The sequence below is a fragment of the Hyaloscypha bicolor genome (genome assembly GCF_002865645.1).
Source record: "Hyaloscypha bicolor E unplaced genomic scaffold K444scaffold_56, whole genome shotgun sequence".
In the NCBI taxonomy this organism is placed as follows: Eukaryota; Fungi; Ascomycota; class Leotiomycetes; order Helotiales; family Hyaloscyphaceae; genus Hyaloscypha; species Hyaloscypha bicolor.
This window is the reverse complement of record NW_020194558.1, coordinates 1122019-1146402: the sequence shown is the minus strand read 5'-3', so window position 1 is coordinate 1146402 and position 24384 is coordinate 1122019. Positions and strand designations below refer to the sequence as shown.

At 41.5% G+C, this 24384-nt stretch overlaps 4 protein-coding genes across 4 annotated transcripts; all 4 read left to right on the top strand.

The window, feature by feature from the left end:
• Positions 1 to 11803: 11803 nt before the first annotated feature.
• Positions 11804 to 13827, top strand: K444DRAFT_587275 (carbohydrate-binding module family 43 protein; the record flags this gene model as incomplete). The annotated part of the gene is made up of 3 exons (XM_024878022.1): positions 11804 to 12183; positions 12246 to 12353; positions 12403 to 13827. Exons 1-3 carry the CDS (start codon positions 12088 to 12090, stop codon positions 13825 to 13827), a joined length of 1629 nt encoding a protein of 542 aa, XP_024738193.1. The 5' UTR covers positions 11804 to 12087.
• A 2804-nt stretch (positions 13828 to 16631) lies between these two features.
• K444DRAFT_366857 (uncharacterized protein) lies at positions 16632 to 17402 on the top strand. Its single transcript, XM_024872236.1, has 2 exons — positions 16632 to 16870; positions 16918 to 17402. Exons 1-2 carry the CDS (start codon positions 16772 to 16774, stop codon positions 17377 to 17379), a joined length of 561 nt encoding a protein of 186 aa, XP_024738192.1. The 5' UTR covers positions 16632 to 16771; the 3' UTR covers positions 17380 to 17402.
• A 1359-nt stretch (positions 17403 to 18761) lies between these two features.
• K444DRAFT_527213 (glycosyltransferase family 32 protein) lies at positions 18762 to 20269 on the top strand (the record flags this gene model as incomplete). Its single annotated transcript, XM_024874616.1, has 4 exons — positions 18762 to 18951; positions 19058 to 19446; positions 19497 to 20017; positions 20098 to 20269. 4 exons carry the CDS (start codon positions 18762 to 18764, stop codon positions 20267 to 20269), a joined length of 1272 nt encoding a protein of 423 aa, XP_024738191.1.
• A 510-nt stretch (positions 20270 to 20779) lies between these two features.
• K444DRAFT_628349 (NAD(P)-binding protein) lies at positions 20780 to 21577 on the top strand (the record flags this gene model as incomplete). The annotated part of the gene is made up of 1 exon (XM_024882906.1): positions 20780 to 21577. One exon carries the CDS (start codon positions 20780 to 20782, stop codon positions 21575 to 21577), a length of 798 nt encoding a protein of 265 aa, XP_024738190.1.
• Positions 21578 to 24384: the final 2807 nt, after the last annotated feature.

The window sequence follows — 24384 nt, the reverse complement described above, 5'->3', positions numbered from 1 at the left end:
AGTAGAAGGCTTCCTCCCATGCTTTTTGAAGGCCAATGCCTACACTTCCTGCTCCTGTCTTTGCTAGTCCCCGCGCACTGGTATAATAATAGCATTATCTGAAGAAGCCAAGACTGGAATCCTATATATAATCCACAACTCTTTAGAGCTTTTACGAATAGAATTGATTCCATCCAGAGCTCACCTAGCCGAAACCAGGGTCCTGCATACAAGCTATGAAAGAAATCAATGAAGCTTTATCAATATTCCACTTCAATGTATCGTTTCTCCCCGCGTTATCCGCATGATGAACTAACGAAGCCATCATGATTATCCAGGGGCGTGCATCATACCTCAATTGTGGGCCGCCAGCTGCCTCGCCTTAACCAATTGGAGGCACCAACAATGAAGAGGGTACCACACAGCCATTTTTGGGAACCGCAGAATCGATACGCCATGAACTCTTCCTCCATCAATATCTAGTCCAAACGCTATCCATGCTCCACATCTTGATTCTTCAAGGCGCCAACATACCATGCTGCAACCATGGGCTGCAAGTGCGTCCCAGGGTCATTAGCTTCCTTATCGGGAATCTGATGTTGTCGCAGACGGATATATAAGGGTGCAAATCTCCTCCGAAGTTTTTATCAGCATCAAGACCATCTTAAAACTTATTTTCATCCACAACCACACACTGGACAGTTCATTGAATAGATTCATTCAATTGCTCTACTTTTATTCTACAACTGATTGAATTTTTGATTATGTCGGGGCAAACCCAGCATCGTCAGAGCACCCGGTTGAACCCGCCCACCACTTCACCCCCACCAAGCCCACCAAGCCCACAACGAATTACTCCTTCAAATACCACTGAAACGTCGCCAAAGAGCAAGAGGGTCTCAAAGACAAAGCAAAGGCACAGCGGGTAGACGAGATATGTCAGTTCATGAGGAAAAAGGACATTATATTACGAGAATTCATCCCATGTCTACGTCACAAAGTGGCTACGGGTAATGCCCTACCACGCGCGCCAAACAGTTTGCAGAGGCTATCTACAGTATGGCCAGCCAGAGGTCTTAGACACGCTGCGAGAACATCCCGCATCTGATGCGGCAGGAATTGTCACAAGACAGCTGAAACGTAATTGATTCTGGATTTCCATATTTGGATAATGAATGGAGTTCACTAAGCTGATTCTATCTGCAAGAACACCATCAATGGTGCGGAATAACTGTTATCGTTAGTGCAAGTCTCATCTTACAGTGCATCCTTTAACTAACCCAGCAATAGCAGCAAGTCCTTCGAAAGGTCTTGCAGGAGTACCGAGGAAAATGAGGAGAGCAAATAGAATAGTGAATCCTGTTATCACTCCTAAGCGTTTCTGGGCGCCGGGTACAATATCAAGAATCCAGAGGGGCCCAATCAATATGAACAACCAGGTCAGCAGCAAAGCATTTGTCAAAATCCGATCGGCGCGCTCTTTGTCTTGAAGTAAGTCTATCCTGGGATCGAATGCAGACTCATCTGTTGGCTTCCGCTTGAATAGTGTTATACTAAAGAGGTGACAGAACAAGCAATGAAGCCATGGCCGTTCGGCCTTAGGAAGCACGTATGTGAGATCATCTCTAGCTTCGAGATATCTTTGCTCTGGCTCATTGACAGCATTTCGATATTGATGGAACCAGTTCTGGACACTTTCAACGTCTTCTTTTGAAACTTTGGACAGTTCCCAACTTGTTGGTAGGTGCAGAGGTGTTTGTCTGAATACGGACAGTTAATCAGTGCATAAATGAAGGTTGGTAACACTAATGACTGAATTCCCTACTCTATTTCTGGATTCTTGTAATGCTTTGTAATAAACCCATTTGACTTAGATGGGCCAACCTGCTTGGGCCACACTTCTTTATAATAAACCCTAGACCAGCATCTCACTTAGCCTGGGCTAAAACTGCTTTGTAATAAATATAATGCCGAGTGCCATCCCCGTGTTAAGAGACTCCCCCTCTTCCGCTACCCACGTTGCGGTGAGCTTTTACGATAGAGAAGTCCAGCGTGAGAATAATTAGAGAATAGGGGCTTTGAGACTTCACTGGATTATGTCAACCATTGCGGTCTTATTTTCTATCTTGCAAGGCAACAAATTATTTATCTATAAGTAGTCTGCCTATCAAGTTAATAACTCTTCGATTCCCCTTCTCTATTCGAAGCCAATTTTCTTTTTCTCCTCTATTTAAAAAGGCGCTCCTCGATATCTTCAAATACTATTATCTTTAGAAAAGAATATATAGTATACTAAATTAGTATTAGTACTAGTTGTATTTATTTTTACTAAAGATAATAGCTATATTTTATAATTTCTAGATTTATATATAGTATATTAATTATATTTGCAAATAATTAGAGCTATATTAATATTATTAAATACCTCTAATTTGTAAGCTTTCTTAATTAAGATATTCTTTCTCTTATTTAATTTCTTATTCTTTCTTTTTCTTTTATTTCCCTTATTATTTTATTTTACATTTATAATATTTATTAATACTAAAAAGTAATTTACTCAAGTTAGTTTTAATATATTTCGAATATTAACTCTAAGGTATTTAAAAGTCGTTTATTATTCTAAACTATATTTTATTAAAGACATTTTATTCGAATAATTCTTTTTAAAGACTTTTATATAATAGTTAATAAGGATATAAAAACTAATTTTAAGCCTATAATTATATAGTAAGAGGCTTAAATTAATTCTTTTTAAATTAAAGTAATAAGAAGTTATATTTAAACTTATAATTCTTTAAATCTTAGCTAAAGAAAGATCTTAATTAGATAATAAAGGGCCTAAATTAGCTCTTTTAAATTCAAGTAATAAAAAGCCAGATTTAAATTCCTTTAAATATAGAAATAAGCTAAGCTTTACAAGTTTCTTAATAATATTACCTGTTTTTATAATATGCGATTTACTTAATTCTTAATTTTTTTATAAAATAAAATAGAAGTTTCTTGTTTTTAGAAATTATTAAATATTTATTAAAGTATTTTAATCTTTAAAAGAAAAGAAATTTTAGTAATACTTAAATAAAACATTTTTATTTATATATTTTTATAAATCTTAGACTTATAATATATAATTATAATATAATTTATTTTTTCTATAATATAATTACCTTTTTATTATTTTTAATTAATTTATATAATATTATTTATTTTAAAGTATTAAAATATTTATTAGCTAAATACTTTTAAAATAATAATAACTATAAAAGCTTAAAGAATACCTTTAGTATTAATATTAGTTTTAAACTTTATAAAATAAAAGTCCTATAAATTCTTTTAGCTTTATTAATTATATTTATATAAGATATTTTATAAATATTAAAAAAATACTCGAGAAAGAAATTAGTGTTTTTTAAAATATAATATTATTACTTTGCTTTTTTATATTCTTTTTTATATTTATAACTAAAAATTTCTTTTTATATTATAATTATTTTAATAAATAGCTTTATTAATTATATATAATTCTAGATTAGAAGAATTATTACTTTTATTAAAAAGCTTCTAGTAACTTATAAGTTTATAAAAAAAATTAATAAAAGAAAATAATTTATAAAAGAAAACGGCTTATAGAAATATACTAGAATATATATAATTTTATTATTAAAAATAAAGCAAAATTCGGCTTTTTATAATTAATATTCTAATTTCTTTTAATTAAATTATTAAATAATTTGGCCTAAAGCTAGTAAATTTGTTTTATTAATATTAAGAATTTAATTTCTGCTCTCTTTTTAATACTAGTATTTCTTTAGTACTATTATAATAAATATATTAGTATTAAAAGCCGAATCTTATTTTATTTCTAATATTACTATTTTAAAATCTAATTCGGCTTTTTAAATATAATATAATAAACTATTTTTAAATTCGAAATACTATAATTATAATTATATTAGTTTAAAATAAGATTTTTTAATATATTATAAGATTATATATATATTTTATTTATATTTTAAATTAAAATAATTCAAATTATATTATTATAATTTAAATTACTTTAGCTTAAAATATATAAATTTAGCCTAATAAAACTATAAATAAACTAAAAATTTATACTAAAACCTAAACTATTTTAGCTAATAATATATATTACAAATAGTAAAAAATAGTAATTTATATAAATAGTTATCTAATTAGAAGCTTGCAAGAAGCCTCTAGATCTAACTAAATAATAGAGAGCTACTAAGTAAGTAAAGCTAAGCTCTCTAGTACTCGTATTTATATAATATATTCCCTAGAGGCTTCTAATTCTATATATAAAGGAAATAGCTAGTAAAGTACTTCTATAGAATACCTCTAATAAAGTAAAAAGAAGTATATATATAGTTTATTTACCCTAATTAAGAGCTAAGAAACCGTTATTTCCTAATGCCTTATATTAAGCTAATAGAACTAAAAAGAATAAAAAGCAAAATATCTCCAGATATTTCCGGTAATATATTTAGTTCCAAAAAAGCCTAGCTCTAGCCCCGGATGGCTCTATAAGCTCAAAGCCAGGAAATTATATTATATATATTATTAGTACTTAAAGTCTCCTAATAACTTCTTTCCGTTCTTTATCTAACTCTTCTTCTTAAGCTACTTATATAGCTTCTTATATTCCTTTACCAAGCATTTTTATATGTCTTTTAATTACTTGTTTATAGACTATAGATTAAGTTTCTTAGTATAGAAACTAGTAGTTACAAGCTCTAGAATAAAGTAATTAACGGGTTTCTACGAGTGCTTTTCCGCTCTTACTTCCTTATAAGAATACAAGTAGCCTTATAAATTAGATTATCTAGCGAGAAAGGCAAAGATCCCAAGTAAAAAGTATTTATTTTACTAAATTAGGGCCTCAAAGATTCTCTCGTATTACTCGAGTATATAAATGGGCTCTTTAAGTATATTGGCCTCAATTACTAAAGCGAGTTATTATACTTTCCAAGTAGGTAGAAACTTGATAGCTATTACTTAAAGAAAATCCTTAATTACTAGAAATCCTTCGACTTCTATAACTCGGTAGGTTTGAGCTCGTATAAGAGCTTGGTACTAATTATTATTTCAGGCTTTAGGAGCTTCTAAACCTATTTTACTACGGTCCAGAATTCTCTTATAATCCTCTCTTATTTATTCCCGTATATTATTCTCTAATAGCTGGAATTTATTATAAAGAGCTCGTATAATATTCTAAAGAATAAGCCTTTATTAGGAAATAAGTAATTCAAGATATAGTATAAGTAAAGTAAGTTCTATTATATAGTATATCTAATTCCAGATATTCTAATACCGAGAGCTTTATACTAACTAATTTAATTACTTAATAGTATATTATTTGAGCCTAAACGAGTATTTTTTCTTAATATTATTAAAATAAGCTAAATATAAAACTCTTAGTTATATTTCCTTCTCTGCTTCCGGCTTCTTATCTATATTCTATATTACTAATAAAGTATTTTACTTAATATTTAATTACTTAATTATTTAATTAATTATAAGAAATAGAGGAGGCTTTATAGAAAGCAGATAAGAAGCTTCTAGAGTATTGGAATTAATAAGATATTATATATTTCGGAAAATGGAATTAATTTTAAGCTCTATATATTATTTAGGGAAGCTTCTTTAATTAGTAAGGCATATATCGGAAACTAGTAGAGCTACTATTCTAAAAAGAGAAATAAAGAAAGAAATTATAAAAATAAGTAAAACGTATTCTTTTAGTAATTATAACTATAATAAGAATAACCGCAATTACTAAAATACTTATTAATTACTAATAGAGGTATATAGCTAGTATTCCGGGCTTATAACTATTATAAATAGTAAGGAATAGTAATTTATATAATAGTTATCTAATTAAAAGCTTATAAGAAGCCTCTGGATCTAGCTAAATAATAGAGAGCTACTAAATAAAGAAAGCTAAGCTTTCTAGTACCTGTATTTATATAATAATATAAAAATTCAAAGTATTTTTATAGTTTATATTATATTAATTCTAGATTAAATAATTTATTATATAAAAGTTCTGGAATTTATTTTAAATAAAAATTATTTAAAAGGCAAAATAAGATAAAAACTCTTATATATTTAATATATATATATATATATATTATTTAATTTCTATATATTATTTAATTTTTATATAATATTTAATATTTATATATTTCTTGATTTTCTAGCTTATATAAACTTTATTTTTTATAAATATATTATTTCCTTTATTTATAATATAGCTTTTTGCTTTATATTTATTTTTATAAATTAAAGTTTATTAAAGGAAATTACTTTAAAAATAAAACTAATTTTAAATATTTTAAGAAATTTATAATAAATATATTTTATATATTTTTATAAAATATAATCTTATTATTTAATAAATAATTACTTAATCTTAATTTCTTATACTTTTAATATTAAAAGAAAAAAAGAATTTAAATAATTAAAAAAAGACCCGAAATAATAATTAAAATACTTTTTCTTTAATTTTTAATTAAAACTTATAGAAATTATATTTAAAGTATTAGAAAAAGATTTATTATAAATAAAACTTTAAATTTTATAAATTTCTAATTTCTAAAATAAAAATACTAAATATTAGCTTTATTTAAAACTTAATAAAAAATTAAGTAATATTTTTCGGAATTTATTTATTTTTTAGTAAAATATAATTATATTATAAAAATATTAGTAGTAAAAATATTAGTATTAAAAATATTAGTATTAAAAATATAAAAAGAAATATAAAAAGAACTTATAATTATTATATATATTTTATAAAAGACTTAAATTTCTAAAATTAAATTTTAAATATTTATAAGTATTATATTATTAATACTTAAAATATTAATAATAAATTATTTTATAATTTTAATAAAAATAAGATTAGTATCTTAAAAATAAATTTTATAATATTTCTTTAAGAAATTTCTTAAAAATAATAATAGTATTTTCCTAAAACTAGTAAATCTTTAAAAAAAATCTATAAAAAATCTAAAGTTATTATTAGTTTACTAGTAATGCATGGTACCGTTATATAGGCATAAAAGTACTATTTATATAAGGTTAGTAAAGTTATTATTTAGAAGTAAGAATTATAATATTATAGTATTAATATGTGATTCCTAAATCTACTAAGCCTAATAGGGACTAGTTTACCGGTCGAGTCACGCCTGTAATACAATATTATATAACTAGTTATATAACTAGGAAATTTATAGTATAGCTATTCTAATACTAGAACCTCTCTAAAAATACTAAAAATAGTACTTTCCTCCTATTATATACTAATTTCCTAATTGGGCCTAGTCTCAAACCTCCCAAATGCTTAGTATTCCTCCTATCTAATATTTCTATTTAATATTCTTATTTCCTACTAGTATGTCTATTTCCCACTAGTATATCTATTTCTTACTAATATATTTATTCCTAGTATATCTATTTCTTCTATTCCCAGTATACTTGTTTCTCCTATTTAGTATGCCCTATTTTTATCTAATATGCCTATTTCTCGCTTAACCCACTCCTATCTGCTATAAAGCTTGGAATTTGAATCTAGCAGAGGTATAGATAGGTATAATACTCCTATTAGTTTATTAAAAGGTATGAAATTGTCCGAAACCGGTAGTAGGAATTAAAGAAGGTAAAGAGAGGGTATAAGCTAGATAGCCACTAGTAAAAGGAATTAATTAAGGTAAAACGAGAGTAGTAGTCAAAAGAGATAAAATAAGGGTATTAAAGGTAAGGGCATCTTCTACTAACGGTTCAATAGTATTTGCAAAAGGAATAGCAGGTTCGTTAGTTTTTACTGGTTCATTAGTTTCCAAGGTAGAGATTAATAGTTCGGTAGCGTTTGCAGAGGGAATAGCTAATTCGTTAGTTTCCACTGGAATAGCTAGTTCGTTAGTATTAGTATCCACTGGCAGAGCTTTAATTAAAAGAGCTTCCGTAATTGGAAGAGCTTCGAATATAGCTATAAAACGGTCAAAATTAATATCCTTATTAGTTAATGGACGGTACGTCTCCTTTAGTTAATTCCTGAGCTCCTTTAGGTAGTATTATCCGAGCTAATTAAAGTCCCTAATTATAAAGTAATAGAAATCTTGGTAAAAGAAGAGCTAGGTATTATAGCTTGTTCCATGGCTACCGTAATTGCATTTCATATACTCGTATAGCTTAGTACTTGTATATTCTTGGATCTCACTATCCGTAGTAATCCTTAGGTCAAGTTTATTACTCTATTTCCCCATTTATACTCTTCCATATTTCCTATCCTATATTTTCTAGTCCATACTAAATCACGGTACTCGTACGAGAGGTTTAGATACGGGGTTGAGTATGCCTAGAAGGGAAAGGGTATTTGCCCGCAGGCGGTAAATTCCCCGACTAGAGGCCTTTTAATCCGTACTAAGTAACGTCGGACGTTTTCCCGGGTATCTTTAATATTAGGTTCTTCCTAGTATGTGTATGTATGTATGGTTCGAAGGAGGAGGGGGGGTTAAAGGTAAGGTAATTCGTAGAATTCGAGGTATTCGAGGTATTCGTGGAAGGAGAGGTAAGAAGAGGTATTTGACAGGCTCCCAAAGGTGAAGGATTATCGTTTCTGGACAGAGGGGTTGGTGGTTCGCGAGGGTTCGTAAATATTTCGTCCGTAACGAGAAATTTAGAAGTGAAATATCGCGATTCCAGGAGGGGTGAGGGTTCTGAAGGAGGTTCTGAAGCTCTGAAGCTCAAGGGGTTTAACTTGAAGGTAAAGCTGAAGTTAAAGCTGAAGTGCCTTAAGGGTGTTCCAGAGGGTGGTATTCCAGAGGGTGGGGTAGTATTCCAGAGGGTAGGAGGTATTTGACAGGTTCCCAAGGGTAAGGGATCGTTAATTCGGTCAAGGGTTGCTCTAGTGGTTTGCGAGGTTCAGGAGTTCGTAACCTTGCAAAGGAGCGATTTTGATAGTTGCTTTAGTGGTTCGCAGAGGGTATTCGGCCTTGCGAAAGAGCGATTGACTAAGGGTTGCTCTGGTGGTTCGCAAGGGTGTTCGGCCTTACAAAAGAGCGATTTTGATAGTTACTCCGGTGGTTCGCAGAGGGTACTCGGCGAAAGAGCGATTTTTGATATAGGAGATGGTCAAATGGCTAACCGTTTGGTGGTAATTAGCAAGAAATAGTGTCTTTCCTCCCTATAGAACCGAATTATAGGCAAAGGCGACTATTGTTTCCCTCCTTTGATATAGTATAATCGGACCTTAGTAAGATTAAGTATCTTTCCTGCCTATGTAACCGAATTACAGGTAATAGGATTAATAGTTATCCTCTCTTTGACTGGAACGATGGCTTTGCCCCTAAGCAACCGAATATTAGGCAAGCGTAGCTTAATCCTTCCTGATCTATATATATAAATAGACCTTGTTCTGATCTGAATACAAACTGATTAGTGTCGGTTCACCAGTAACGCATGGCACCGTCACGTAGGCGTGGAAGTGCTATTTACGTAAGGTTAGTGAAGTTATTATTTAGAAGTAAGGATCGTAATATTGTAGTATTAATATGCGATCCCTAAATCTGCTAAGCCTAATGGGGACTAGTCTACCGGTCGAGTCACGCCTGCGACGCGACATCACATGACTAGTCACATGACCAGGAAATTCGCAGTGCAGCTATTCCGACAGTTATATTAGCTTTAATAAATATTAAAGCTAAAGAATTTATTAAAATATAAGATTTAGAATTCTTATTATAATAGTTATAATTCTTTTTATTAAGTACTATAATATTTAAAATAAAGAAATTAATAAGTAAATACTTAAAATATTTTAAGTATTTACTAATAATAAGAAAAAAGGCTATAAAATTATTTTTATATTTATTATAAGAATAAATAATAAAGCCAAATATTATAAATTAATTAAAAATAATTAAAGAAAACTTAAAATAAATAAAAGAAAAGGCTAGAAAGTAATAATAATAAAAATTATTATATATATAATTATTAGAAGAAAAAAAGTATATAATAATATAAAGAAATTCTTAAATAATAATAAAGAATTATTTTAATTAATTATTTATATTTTATATTAATTCTAATTAATTAATATATATATTTCTAAAAGCCTGTAAATAATTTCTAAAATCTTAAAAATATTTATATAAATTTCTTATATAAATATTTTATTAAATTCTTCTTATAAAGCTATTTGAATTATTTTAATATAAGATTTAATATTAATTGTAAAAAGTAATACCCTAATACTTTAAATCGGGCTTATTAGAATATTTAGTTTTTAAATAAAATTATAATTATTAGCTAGCTCCTATATCTAGAATATAATTACTAATACTTCTTATTTATTTAGCCTTAATCTAATTAAATAATTTCTATATTTATTACTCAAATTATATTAATAAAACTACTTTCTAAAATACTAGAAATTTATCTCAATTAAATAATTAATTAATTAAATAATTAAATAATTAAATATTTTACTAAAATAAATTAATAAATCTTAAGAATAAAATTCTAGAAAGAAGGCATTATTATAATATATATAGGGTTATATATAACTAAAAGATATATAATAAATCTTGAATATTGCAGATATTAATTAAAAAGATTAATAGCCCTTTAATATTATAATTATATTACTATTTATATTATAGGCTTTAGGTTTATGAATTACTAAATATATATACATTATCGGGGCCTCCAATTTAGAGGAGGCTTCTCTGGACCTCATAGGAGGAACAGAGATTAGTTCTGTACTAAATTTGACACTGTGGTTTCACAACTCACTGATTCATCCTATTGTCTTATTGCCCTACCAACAAACACCTCACATCATATGACCACACCTCCTTGTCATTGAGGTCGAAGCAACACAACTCATAGAAGATTTTGCAGGGAAACGCGTCAGTGGTTTCAAAGAATCCGGTCTTGTAGAAATCACCAATTACATGACAATGTTTTGCAAGAGACTGCCGGAGGCATTTTAAGGGTAAATCATTTAAGAAACAGCCTGGGAAGAAACTCCTGACATAGTAAAAAGAGTTTTTTGTTGGAAGTTCTTAGCCGTAGACGAGGAAGATATCCGTATTCTTCGCCAATTGTTTCTTGATAGGAATATTAATCCACTCGCGGCTTTCATCTGAAATCTGGCTTACGAGAAGTTGCGCTTCACGGGAACCAGGTGGAGGAGGGAGCGAGAGCCCAGATGCTTCAGTCCAAATGCTTCAGTCCAACATTCCAAAGAGAAACAGAAAGCGATTACATTCAGCTGCAGGTTAATATTGTACATCCTGTTGTCATTCTTCACTCGTGGCTTCAGGGAAAGGGGCTTTGTAAACATTGCCCCCTATTCTGAGAACTACGCGTGGTGAACACGTGAGAACATCAGAGCGCGCGAACTCAATGCGAAACCCCACCGGAACTATTTTCCTTGGACCCACGCCGGCGGGTCGACCGGAGCTTGTTTCTTCTTCAAGCTTCCTTGGTGGAGACGGGGGTAGGCTTATTGTTTCTTAATTTCTTAAATGAGGTCATTTACTCGGCTCACATGTTGATCGTGGAAAGTGTTGGCAATTGATACAGTAGCAGCATCGCGCTGAATATCGGTGACAAAATAGCAACGGATCATTTTTGAGACTTTCATCTCCTGGCTCCTGCAGGATGATCCAGCCTCACACGAGCTGATGGCCTGGGTCTGCCTATTATGGCGCATTCGACGGGCCTGATTTGATGCCAGGATATTCAGCCCACCAGTTCTGCGGGCGCACCGCGACCCCTCGGACAAGGGCAGAGGAAGAAAGGCAAAGGCAGCCGTCCTGCGGGTCTGCAGTGCTGCACCCGCCTCTCACCACGCGAGATTGGATTATTGGTTCGTATTCTGCGCCTCTGCTTCCGCTCTGGGATGCAGCACCCGCCCCTTCCTGCACCTTCTTGGAAAAACCGCACCCACCACCCACCACCCACGGCCTTTCCATCTATCTCGTGCATCAATCAATCAATCACTCAGTCAACCAGCCCAACTCGTCTGTCGTTTTCAATTCTCGTCTCTCGTTCTGCGCACACTTGCACCCACATTCCATCACCATGATGGGCAAATCTTCTTCTCTACTGTCCTTGTTGACAGCGACTGCTGTGCTTTTCACAGGCGCGTCCGCTACTCTCGATCCCATTGTAATCAAGGTATGCGGTCATCGAAACAAGACGTCGTAAAGCGAGTGCCATCCATCTGACACCCATCGCAGGGAGCCAAGTTCTTCTACAAAACCAATGGCACCCAATTCTTCATCAAGGGCGTAGCTTATCAATCCGGTGTCTCCAACAATGGCGGCGGAGCCACCAGCAGCGGATCCGTAAGAATCGCGTCCAACGCACGGAATGAGGATTTCCACTGATGTGAAGCAGACTAGCTTTGTCGACCCTCTTGCTAATACTGCGGCCTGCACTCGAGACGTCCCCAAACTCAAGCAGCTCGGCGCGAACACAATCCGTACTTATGCCCTCGATCCAACCGCAGATCATGACACCTGTATGAGCTTATTGGACGCCGCCGGAATCTACGTGATCAGCGATCTGGGAGAGCCCAACCTGTCAATTGATCGCACGAGCCCAGAATGGAACACCGCGCTGTATGCTCGATACACGGCCGTTGTTGATTCCATGTCGAAATACAGCAACGTCATCGGATTCTTCGCCGGAAACGAAGTCCCCAACAACCTCACCTACATCGATTCCACGCCCTTCGTCAAGGCTGCTGTGCGTGATACCAAGGCATATATCAAGTCTAAGGGTTATCGGGCTATGGGTGTTGGATATGCTGCTGATGATGATGCAACCGTTCGGGCCAATGTGGCCGCATACTTCAACTGTGGCGATGTTGCTTCGCAAATCGATTTCTGGGGATACAACATCTACGAGTGGTGCGGCGCCTCCAATTACCAGACATCTGGATACGCCGATAGAACCAAGGAATTCACAGGATACTCCGTCCCAGCCTTCTTCGCCGAATACGGATGCAACACTCAAGGTGGTGGAGCCGCCGGCCGAAAGTTCTCCGAGGTTGCAGCTCTGTATGGATCACAGATGAGCCCCGTCTTCTCTGGTGGTATCGTGTACGAATACTTTGAAGAGGCGAACGACTACGGTTTGGTCTCTGCAAGCGGCGGCTCCGTCAGCACGCTCGCAGATTTCGGCGCCTGGCAAACCGCGATTGCTGCCGTGTCCCCAAGTGCCGTCAACGCAGCATCCTACAGCCCCACTAACACTGTCGGACAAGCTTGCCCAACAATTGATGCCAGCACTTGGGCAGTGGCCGCAAGTCCTCTCCCACCAACTCCCAACGAAGCCGCCTGTAGCTGCATGGTGAGCTCCCTCAGCTGCGTGGCCAGCGCCAGTCTCAATGGTACAGTAATCGGCCAACTCTTCGGTCAAGTCTGCGGCTACCCAGGCAGTCCCTGCTCTGGAGTCTCAAAGAACGCGACTACCGGCACCTACGGTCCATGGTCCATGTGCAATGCCACCGAGCAGCTCTCCAACGCCTTCGACACCTACTACAAGGGACAAAAGAGTTCCGCCAATGCATGTAACTTCGGAGGTGCTGCGGCAGTCGTCAAGCCAGCTGGCGCAGCGAGCTCTTGCGCAAGTGTCATTGCTCAAGCTACAGTCAGCAACCCTGTCTCTGGCTCAACTGGCGGAGCTGCTTCATCATCCAAGAAGAGTGACGCCAGCGGAATGACATACGGCGCGAACCCATGGGTTGGACAGGTGTTTGCGGTGGGATTCACAGTTACGGCTCTTCTTTCGGGAATGGGGATGATTCTGTTGTAGGCGGTTGGATAAAGGGGGCGAAGAATGGATTGACGATTATGGAGTGAGGAGAGCATGAATAATAAATTGTATGTCTGATACAGACAGGCACACGGGTAGTAATCAATGCATTTCTCGGTTTAGAAACGGATTCGTTGTGCTGATTGTGTGTAATATGACGTGCAGGGGGATGAAGGGCTTCCTTGTGCAGTACCTTCTCCTTGTGTCACATTCCTTCTCTCCGCTTCAAAATCATTTTCTTGCTTCTCGGATCGTGCTATCCTGGAGTGCAGTCTTCTTTCAACATGCCACGATAGTTGGCCTTGCCGGAATCCTCGTTAGGTTATCCTTTTTGTAGGTCAGGCACGGTCATCTGGCTGCACTTCGCGTTTTGCATCTTGAACTTCTTAAGGTACAAATTGCATCTTCCGGGGGTGATTTGCAATTAAAACCAAGTCATTTTCTCACGATGACTATAGGATGGCAGGAACGGAAGCTTCAGGATCGCTTATCATCTCGATTCACCGGCGCAACGCTTTATTTCCGCCAAGCACGATCAAAGCCACAATGCTCTCTATTTACAAGCACACGGTTGCCAATTAAATGCACCCATCTGGCCGTCTCTGCGACTCCACAACGAACCATCCATCGGTACCCGATCGAAATCGAATCAGATCGGGCATGTGAGGAGGGCATTCGAGGCGCTTGCATTCTCGCACAGCTAGAGTTATTGCAGCATAGGAAGGAGCATGGACTTGGGTACACATATAACAAGTTTTAGGAGCTGGGATCTGGGCAGACACAAGAACTGGAGGCTTTGGAGCAGGCGGTTCGAGGAAGAGACGCGGATGGCGCAGGAATTGACGAGAGTTGGACGTGCGACAGCTTTGTATTCCACTCCTTAACCAAGCCTAGAAACTACGGAGATGCCAGCCCAGGACACACAGCTCATACCTGCCTCTTCGATGACGATATAGGAAGAGGAGATGCTTGCAAGACTACCTTCGATTTCCTACACAAGAACGACTTTGCCGCCTGGCCTAGGCACGACTCGCACCCAACCACAAAAAGTCCATCGTATTTAGAGGGGCTGTCAGAGGTCTCGGCCGCGACCTCTCCTTTAGGGAAATTTGACTGTCTATAGGAAAATCGAAGAGGCTCGAGTTTGTCCCTTCAAATTGGCACGAGAGACCATGCGACATTAAATTTAAGTAACGCTAACGAAGGTCGTCATGATGAATAACGGACACGAGATCATTACAGAGGCTATATAGTGGCCCTTTGTCATAAAAATAAGGCATTTGGAGGACACTTCAGCGGGAGATCAAAATACGGCACGTGATAGCACCTCTCCACGGGTTTTCCCTCCGGCTTAGAATGGAACGAAGTTGACATCGAGATATCACAGCTATTTGAGGACAAATAACATTCTCACTATCGGGATTCATATGCTTATATCAATCCCTCTTATTGACAGAAGCATGGGAAGATCAGAGATTGTAGGACGCTTTGTAGCGTCGCTCCAGCGCTTACGATTACCGCCAAACGCCTAAAGCTAGCCTGAGTTCAGCGATAACACCCCTGAGACTCCACTTTTCAACCAACGTCAACTTCACAGCTGCTCGAAGGAATTCTTCCCTATCAATGGAGAAGTACAGTATGTCCTGTAAGCACACGGACATTCAAATCTCATCACGAGAACCAACGTGGCCATCTCGATCCTTCGCAAACCTCAAGAACCATGGCATTGATCTCCAAATTTAACGGTTCGAACCGCGCCCAGCCTAAGAATTTGAACCACCTCGTCGTACAGACTGTAGCTAAGCTGATGGGAAAGTTCTCATCACCTTATCTTGATCTCTGTTCTATAAGATATGCCGTTAGATCCTTTTAAGGCTTGTCAATGACCTAGATACCAGGCCTTCAATTAACATGTGTTGCCATTTACGCGTTCGTTGGACGGCGAGTCAATTTTATACCCGCGCTTCTGAAACTAAACAGCATGGTTGATGAGAGCTCACCCGAAGCGCTACGAAAGAGCCGAATCGAAGCGCAGCAACAAGTGCCTGTATTTTCATTAGAAGCTACATCGTATGACCGACATCAATATTTGCTTGAGAGCAAGCAGACCCTACTCAGTCAGCAAGCCTTGCAAACCCCGCTCTGTACGATTGGACGCCTCTCCCATAGTCACCTCTGCGGCCTATGTCATTCCCAGCGCTTTCGGCTTCTTTCCAAGTAGCATCAGGTTTTCCTCCTCAGAAAAGGTTGCCTACCATTCTGATTTGTGTGCCTCCTCTCCGCATTGGTAGGTCTCGGCCGGCAGCTTCCCAATTCATGGGGTCCGTCCGACAACACATGCAGTCATGGAAACCCATCGGGTTCTCCGCTTCCCCATCCTCGTTTTTACCCCGCATTCTCCCAATAAAGAGCACATATCGATGCTGCGTCTGACGACCCAATCCTATGGCGCCAATCCAGGTCTCGCACCTTTTTCCTTGTTCCTCGACACAGAAAACCATCAGGGACAAGCGTCCTCGGGCGACGATCTTCTTGCCAGCAACATGTGCTATCAGCGTTTCCCTCGGGATCTCTTCAATAGGTTGAGGTACTATCATCCCACCGAGGGAACCGCAGCCCTTACGCGGCCAGAGTTGCTCAATTCGAATATGCCTTCCACACATGTTTCCATTTCTGGCCGGATCAGACTAGATCCCTTAGAATGGCCGTCAAGCATTGATCCATGAGGTGCCTCCACACGTTCGCTCATTTTTCTTTCTACCACACCCGTCCCCGGTGCTGTGGTTGGTCCTCCCACGTGGAACAGTACTCATAGTATTTCAAGCTCTCCCTCCCCCAAAATATCTGACCGAGATCTCACCACCTTCGTTTTCCACAGACTCGTTCTCAGAAACATCCTCACAACGCAACCTTCGTTGTTTGAAAGTAGTTTGGCAGTGCAATCATGAAGTTCTCTAGCTTAATCGTTGTTTCCGGACTTGCCGCTTGGGCTCAAGCACAAACTGCCTGCGACTCCCTGACAGCTGCCATTCCAACCTGCGGAGTAAGTCGTTCCTCCCTCGTTCTCACAACTCAATTGACCCTCTGCAGGTTCCTTGCATCAGTTCTGCCGCCTCCCTCGTCGGCTGCGGCCAATTCGAGTACGCCTGCCAATGTTCCAGCTCCGCATACCTAGCAATCCAGTCCGCCGCCCAAGGCTGCGTGCTTTCGGCCTGCTCGGCAGATGCTGCATCAGTCCTGATTGCTGCTAATGCCATCTGCTCGTGTGCCTCTTCGGCAGGAGGCGGCTCCTCTGGCTCTACCACCTCTGCTTCGGGCGCTGCGGAAACGAGCTCCTCTGCTGCTCCTAGCTCGATCAGCTCGGCGCCAACTGCTGCTGCGACGACGACGACGGCGAATGGGAGCCCGACGATTAGCGGTTCCGGGGGTCTCCCGCAGAATACATCGACTGGTCTTCCTCCGTTTACGGGTGGTCAGGGGATGCTGATGCCGTGGGTGGGCGTTGAGTTTGCAGTTGTGGCCCTCTTTGGTGGTCTCTTGATGCTTTTGTAAGCTTTCAATGGGTGGCCGAAAGTCAATTGGTTATGTTGGTGCTTGGCTATTTCATACTGCCTTTTTGCGAAGAATTGTGTGGTCGGTGTACTTCCGGGAGACCTCTTTGTCGAGGCAATAATAAAATCAAGCGAAGTTGAACTCCATCTCTTAAGAAGCTGGATTTGAAGAATGCAAACTCATCTGAATATCTTTTCATATTCCAAGAGTTTCTGATGGGCCTCGGACCCACCCTTGTGAGATCGTGCACGTGATGCAAAAAGAAGGTCAAGGTTGAGGGAGGTGCTCTGCTCCTGGACTCATATCTTTTCATCATTGGAATCCAAAATACTCTTACTCTAGATCGCAAGAGATATTGTAACCACTCCTTGAAGCGGCATATCATGGATGTCACTGCGAAGCCATCAGCCACGTGACTTGACATGAGTGACCAGGCGGACTTTGAACAGGCTGTCAACGTTCCAAAGCCACAGATCTACTGGGAGAGGCCCCATCTTATCGCATTTTGGGGGATAGGAGAAATTGATCGCAGACCGTATTTGACCGTACTCGTGCGAGCGGCATGCCCTAAGCAGCCTCGGAGACCCCGTACGGCGCCGGTCATCCACGGGATGCGCTTTCTGGCCACCTCAGGCTCACAACCACAGAAACGACGGAGTAATGAATGTCAGAACCTTACCCTAAATAGCACAGAGCCTCGCAGATCAGGCGAGCGACACGTCTCCCGCGGCGGCAGATAGGCTGCAGGTCTCGACAAAGACGCGGATTATTCACGCCCAGCTTGCGACGCAGCACTTGATACGACGATCCGAAAATGCCGCAGGCAACTCTCGACGAAGCGACATCAGATAGGTAGGTACAGTACAGTACATCCGATAACCTTAGTGGAGCTAAATGTCTCTTGAGTCTTGAGAAACTGAAATTGTTGAACTCAACTCCGAAGGTCGAGAGAAATAGGGGTCTTTGCTTACTCTAGTAATTTACACTCGTCTTGACAAGAGAAAGGGGGTCCAAAGTATTTAGGCAGTTTTGTCCGGATCCAGGGTCAGGAACGGGGTTTGACGCTAACGAGGTAAACGATGGCTGAAATTGGGATGGTGGGGGGAAGGGGGCAATGTCTGCATTTCGATTCGCGGTACGGCGCGTACACGACAGAACGGCCGAGGCGCAGCAAGCACCAAGCAGCACCCAGCAGCAGCCCGGCGCAGGCAGTGCAGCCACAAATTGGATCGCCTGGGCGACATCCTGATCCTCACGTCCTGTTCAACCTCAACCGCAACCGCAACGTCGTCTGTCGCTCCTCCTCCTCGCCTCCCTCCCTCTCTCTCTCCCTCGTCTCAATGCCATTCTCAATTTAACACCCTCTGGTCCCCACGATTGCGATGATCAGCTACAGCCTCCCCGCCTCGAAACGCCGGCGACAGCCACTGATCCTCGCCCTGCTGCTCCTTATCGCGCTCTGGTCGTGGCACTCGACGCGCAGCGTCAAGGCCACCCGCGACGAGGGCTTCTACCCCGAACGCTACCCGCTGGCCTGGAAACATGTGTCGTTGGCGAGCACCCGCAGCGGAGGTACGTCTCTCAATCGCGACCCAATCCTCACGATACTTCTGATGTCTTGGACGTGGTGGTCCACGACAAGGCTGAGGTGTTCCATATGCTAATCACGTGCCTGCAGCCTGGTACATCCCCCCTGAGTGGCTAGACCCCTCGGAGCCTGCCCCGAGGAATATCCTCGAGGCGGCCCAATTGGCGCAACGCTTGGCTGTCAAGGGGAACCATAATATCCCTTACTCCAAGATTCCCTTGATCATCCATCAGACGTGGAAGGATACGGATCTGGTCACGTGGAAGCCGGATGTGCTCGAGGGGGTCGAGAAGTGGCTGACTTATGCGACGGCGGCGGGGAATGAGAGCATGGCTTATTTCTTGTGGCTGGATGAAGGGTGCAGGCAGCTGGTCTCTGGGTTGCAGCCGGATCTGGCGGAGTACGTGGATGCCATGCCATTGATGGTGGAGAAGTCGGATGTGTTCAGGATTCTGGTCGTGAAGTTGATTGGTGGAGTTGTAAGTCCGGGGCATCCCCCGAAAGAGTTCTGATTCTAATTCCCTGGCAGTATGGAGACGTCGACACGCTCCCACTCCGGTCACCAGCGTCGTGGCTTGACGAGAAGGACGTTTCCGCCTGGACGGACCCCCAAACGGGCACGACTTACAGCACCATTGCCAGGGGGTCATCAGTAAAGCAACCGATTGAACTTATCCTAGGCATCGAAGGAGACAACAGGCCCGACACCGACGACTACTGGCGAATGGGCTACAACTATCCCGTCCAATTGACGCAATGGGCACTTGCCTCTGCACCAAACCATCCAATTCTCAAATCGTTCGTCTCGAACTTTGCCGCGATGGTGAAAGAGGTGACTCGTCCTTACGAGGGAGACCCCAAGGCGATAAAGAACGCCTTGTACCGTGTGGATCCGATAGAACTTACAGGCCCTGCGGCCGTCACGCTGGCCACGAAAGAGTGGTTGGAGAAGGAGACAGGGTTGAGGTGGGATGCACTGACAGGGTTGGTGGATCACGGGCGAAGTAAGGCGGTGGGAGACACATTGATATTCCCTATCACAGCGTTCAGGTACGTACCTCCTGTTCGTCTTGCACCTTCAATCTACAATCCAAGTATATAAATTCTTAGTTACTAACACTGCTCAACAGCCCAGGGCGAGGCAAATGGCACGGCATGGGCTCGAAACCCATCACTGATCCCGACGCCCGGGTCCTGCACCGTGCACAGGGCAGTTGGAAGAGGCCCAACCTGAAAGTAGAGTTCGGGAAGTTCTGCAGGACCGTGTTTGGTGGCTGTAGGGATTGGTCGAGAGTACCGTGAGAGATATACCCAGTGTTACTTTCCTTTTCACTTTAGAAAAATAAAAATAAATAATATGTCAAACAGGATGAGACGGCTGGCGTGTTGGAAGGGAAGTTAGGAGGACTTCTTTTGATGTCTTCTGGACCTGGATTTCCCTTTAGGGGGGGGCTGGAGAGCCACAAGGAAACCCCTGGGGTCCTCAATGTCCAGTCCCGGCACGGCAGGGGAATAAACCATGTGGGGGAACAGGGGGGGAGACTGACGAAAATAAACAGTCGCTGCGCAGCAGGACTTGAAAATCCATGAAACGGCCCGGTTTTCGAACTCGGCTTAATAACTGGCAAAGCGCGTCCTTTGCACAATGCATCAGTTCCGGGTATTGTCCCAATGGAGAATCAATTCCATCTCCAAAATCCGGTACCACCACCAGGCAATATATAACCACCTCAACCACCACCCAACCTCCTCTGTCCCCGGAAAATCCTCTGCCCACGGAGAACAAAACGGGAGAGAAAAGAATTGCAGACAATGTCCCAAGGCCTCCTCGCCATAATCGGCTCCGGCGGCATGGGCCTCGCCATCGCCCGGCGTCTGGGTTCAGGCCGTCGAATAATCCTAGGAGACATCAACCCGGACCGGGCAACCGCAACGCTCCTCTCCGAAGGCTACGCCATCTCGTCCATCCGCATCGACGTCTCCTCTCTCTCGTCCGTGCAAGCAATGGCGGCGCTCGGGCCCTTCTCGACCATCATCCACACCGCGGGCGTCTCGCCGGCCACGGCGACGACGGCGGCGCGGATCTACGAGGTCGATTTGCAGGGCACGGCGAACGTGATCGACGCGTTCTATCCGTTTGTCGCGGACGGCGGCAGTCTGGTTTGCATTAGCAGCATGGCGGGGCATCTCGCAAACCTCGCTCCGGAGCTGGAGGCGCATCTGGCCAGCGCGACGGCGGCGGAGTTGGTCTTGGACGGCTTCCCGACGGACCCCAGGCTGGCGTACTGTCTGGCGAAGAGGGGCAACATCCTTCGCGTCCGGGCGAGTGCGAAGAGGTATGGCGAGAGGGGGGCGAGGATTAATAGCGTCAGTCCGGGGATCGTCCGGACGCCGATGGGGGAGCTGGAGTTGAAGGGCGAGAGGGGGAGGGTGGTGATGGGTATGGTGGGGTTGAGTGCGTGCAAGAGGGTGGGGACGCCGGGTGATGTTGCGGGCGTGGTCGCGTTCTTGTGTGGGCAGGATGCGAGTTATATTACGGGGACCGATGTCTTGGTTGATGGGGGGATGGTCGCTGGGCGGGTGTGGGAGGAAGAAAGTGAGGTGAAGTGAGGGTGGATGGGAAATGGCTTCGAATGAGAAATGTATTTCCTTGAAATAGGCTGCTCCATCTTAACCAATCTTACCAGCTAATGCTTTGTCAGTCTAACAGTTTGGAGAATTGGAATTGCTACTCAGCTAACCGGGCTTCCAAACTGCATGGTGATAGGAATGAGTAAAAATTCAATTAGAAAACAAAGCTGGAATCAAAATACAGACCTACCGCTCTCACTCCTCTTCTGTGTATACTCACATTACCAACCGTCTCAACATGTTCAAGCAGCTTTGCTCCTCCATCCCTTAACAGCCCCCGCAATAAGCTCCCTAGGCCCCTCATCAACCCTCAAGAACAGCGCCTCAAGCTCGTCAGTCACCCATACCCAACCCATCACAATAAGACTCACTAATGGCTTATCACCCAACCCCTCCTCAACCTACACCAAACTCAGCATCACATTCTCCAAAAATACCCCCCCTCCCCTAATAATCCCCCCACAGCTCCCTGCTCTGCACAAACTCTCTCCGTGACCTCTGTAGCAAACCCCCTATCCTACCGCTCCATACCCCATGGCCCTCCATCTCTGGATGTCAAATGCATATGTCTGAACTGAATCTTGCGAAAGCCAGAGCGCATGTAATCTGGGTCTCCGCCATAGTTGCCGTTGATTGTGGAGAGGAGTGGGGTTGGTAGAGGCCGTAGACGGCGGAGAGGGGTGGGTTTGGGGGGTGTAGCTCGTACTTTGCGCTCAGGCGGTGGCGGGCGAGGAGGTGTAGGAGAAGATTCTTGCTTGGAGGACCTGAGGGGCGATGGTTAGCTGCTTGCTTGTCGGCAAAGGGAGGGGGGATGAGGTGCTTGTCAGTTACTTGCACGTACAAAGTCTAAGTCGGATAGTCGCCTTCTCAGCGGCGCTGAAGAGGCTTTGACGTGGTAGTTGGGTTCCTCGCCAGCCAATCTTAGGCCGTTGCCGAGTCCAATGTCTCGATGCCTGCGTCTAGTTTCCAGTGCCATTTTACGTATCTGTAGCTCCCACCCCGATCAAATATACTAGCTCAAAATTACTCGTCCAATAGAGATACGCACCTCCTTCCTGAGGGTATATGTGTGAACACTAAATGCATTGAAGTGCTGAAGAGAGGCAGGTATGCCACGCTGCCCAAAAAAGATGCATCAACGCATGTATGCCTTCCAAATTGTTGACGTGAAAGTCCCAAAATATGCCTGGATCAAAGACATCGGTTTGCCGATATCGTTTATGGGTTCGATTCATGCTTGGGAACTGATTGGGTCTCGAATGGAGAAGACTGGCAGGTCGTTGAACGCAAATTCCTGGTCCCCATCTTCTGTGAAGGAGCGCAATGCCCGGCCTCGTACATCTCAAACTGTATCACTGGAGCTTTTCTCGCCGGCCATGGTCGAGAAACTGTAGTGCTTTCGTTACCTTCCCGATCCCATTTAGGAATTTGGTGTCGGCGAGACCGCTGTTATCATGTGCCACTTCGAATTTTCCACATGCCGGTAGCCTCTGTGTGAACACCCCTGTGAAAAGTCAGACGTGACACTAAAGTGGCATAATTTGGTCTTTGTACCTCTCTATGGTTCTCTCTCGAGCACAATGTACCAGTGTCACTCGATCAGTTCAGTATCACACAATACTGAGAGTCCCCATTTCCTTGCCCGGCTCGAATCCGCAAAACAGATGCGGGATTCTCACTGAGTTGACCTATGTCAGGGTCTGACTTGGGCCGACTGGCAATGGAACTGGGCTGGAATACATCCAGCAAGTGTGTAAGTCGGGTCAGTTACGTTCTTTTGTTCCTAGTTTCAAGACCTGTCTCGAGTGAAGACCATATTGTACAGGGCAAGTACCATGTTGAATGATCGAAGAATCAGTCACAAGAGCTCTGCTCTGCAAGTTTGTGGCTTTCGTGGGGTGGTTCGAATTCTTGCTGGGAACTCGAATTCCCTCTGGGTGGCTTGCCACATTTTGTACATGAAGGTCCGTCAGCCGGAGTCAACGAATCATGAAGCAATCTTGAGACCACCTCTGGCGATTGTTTCATGATGCATCAAATATAGGTTGAAGGGTGCTAAGCAGAGGGGTGATGGAGAGCAACTCCTGGTTGAAAATCCCAGATCAGATCTCAAGGAAAACAGGACAACATGTGCCAAAAATTGTAAATAAAAATGAAGAGAACTCAACGCTTGGATGACTTATCACAATAAATTGAGTGATGGTTTTATAAAATATCCAATCGGGAAATGATAATCGCTAGTCGGAGGCTTCGGGACAGTCGAACCGGGGGCGGGATCTCGTAACTGGGACAAGGAAGAGTTACTAAGCAGACCACAGCAGAAGCACCATCCCTACAATCTGGTACCCTTTGCGATTTGCCGTGTATCGTCAAATTGCCAGATGCCGAGTAAAGGCTAAATCATTCTGAGCCAGACGTTTAAAATTCTGTTAATCGCCTCAGCTAACTGGGCCGAACTCATTGGCCGAAGTGCATTCCAAATACTTCAGGTATTCAAGGAGCCGATATCTTGAGAAATCAGCATGGATATTGCCATTGGATTGTTTCCATGGAAATGTTGGTCATTTGCTCCTCTTAAAAGTCAACAGCTTCGCACTGACAAGGTACATGGGAGAAGCAGGGAGCTTGTACATATCTTAACCCCTCATTTGAGGTGCTTCTATCTGCCGCTGGTTCTGCATGCGGGGCCGTGTTTGAACGTGTCAGTGCAGGAGACGCTAGGAGCAAAGATGCAAACCAATGGCTGGACCCGTTTTCAGGATATCTGGGAAAAGGACACTATCCGG